Source organism: Pygoscelis adeliae, unplaced genomic scaffold, assembly GCF_000699105.1.
Source record: "Pygoscelis adeliae isolate BGI_AS28 unplaced genomic scaffold, ASM69910v1 Scaffold482, whole genome shotgun sequence".
In the NCBI taxonomy this organism is placed as follows: domain Eukaryota; kingdom Metazoa; phylum Chordata; class Aves; order Sphenisciformes; family Spheniscidae; genus Pygoscelis; species Pygoscelis adeliae.
Genome location: NW_008824192.1, coordinates 75,079 through 75,713, shown reverse-complemented (window position 1 = coordinate 75,713; position 635 = coordinate 75,079). Strand labels below are relative to the sequence as shown.

The 635-nt window shown below is 62.0% G+C and overlaps 1 protein-coding gene across 1 annotated transcript in view; it reads left to right on the top strand.

Annotated features, from left to right (window-relative positions):
- ALX3 (ALX homeobox 3) overlaps positions 1–635 on the top strand; it is a 2,532-nt gene extending 1,897 nt beyond the window's left edge. The window contains exon 3 of the mRNA XM_009334753.1: positions 570–635. Coding sequence (XP_009333028.1) covers positions 570–635 — 66 coding nt within the window. The remainder of the gene's footprint in view (positions 1–569) is intronic.

Sequence of the window (635 nt, the reverse complement as noted above, 5' to 3'; positions counted from 1 at the left end):
ACGCAGGCCCCCGCGCCCCGCCGTGCCCTCGGAGCCATCTCTGAGCTCTGATTTGGGGTGGATTTAGATGAAACTACCTGTAACCGTGAGAGCCGCGTGGTGAGCATCCCGGTACCACCTCCTCCTCTCCGGGAGATGCTGCTGGAGCCGCCATCCCCCCAGCCAGCTCCGGTCCCCAGCCCCATCCAGCAGCATGGAGGGGACGTGCGGGTGGATCATCGTGACCACGCAGGACCCGAAGAGCCTCATCCTGCGTCAAAACCTGGGGTAAACGAAGCCCAGAAGCACAAGGGCGAGAAAAGGACCGTGCACGGAGCAGGACTGCTTATTTCCCACGAGGGATAAGAGAGATTTCTGCTCTTGGTAGAGAAAAAGGCTGGTGAGCTCAAACAGGGCTGTGCACCAGGGCAGCTTTCTCTGTTCAGCTCGTTTACTGGGATGCTGGGGCATCGTCTTAGGGCTCTTTTCCTGCCGGGAAGATGAGCGTGGATCGGGGCAGAGGGCTGCCCGTCTCGCCCCGGGCGGGCAGGGGTCCCCTGGGGCCTCAGCCCCCCTTCTCCATCCCCCAGGTCTGGTTCCAGAACCGACGGGCCAAGTGGCGGAAACGGGAACGTTACGGGAAAATCAGGAGGTGA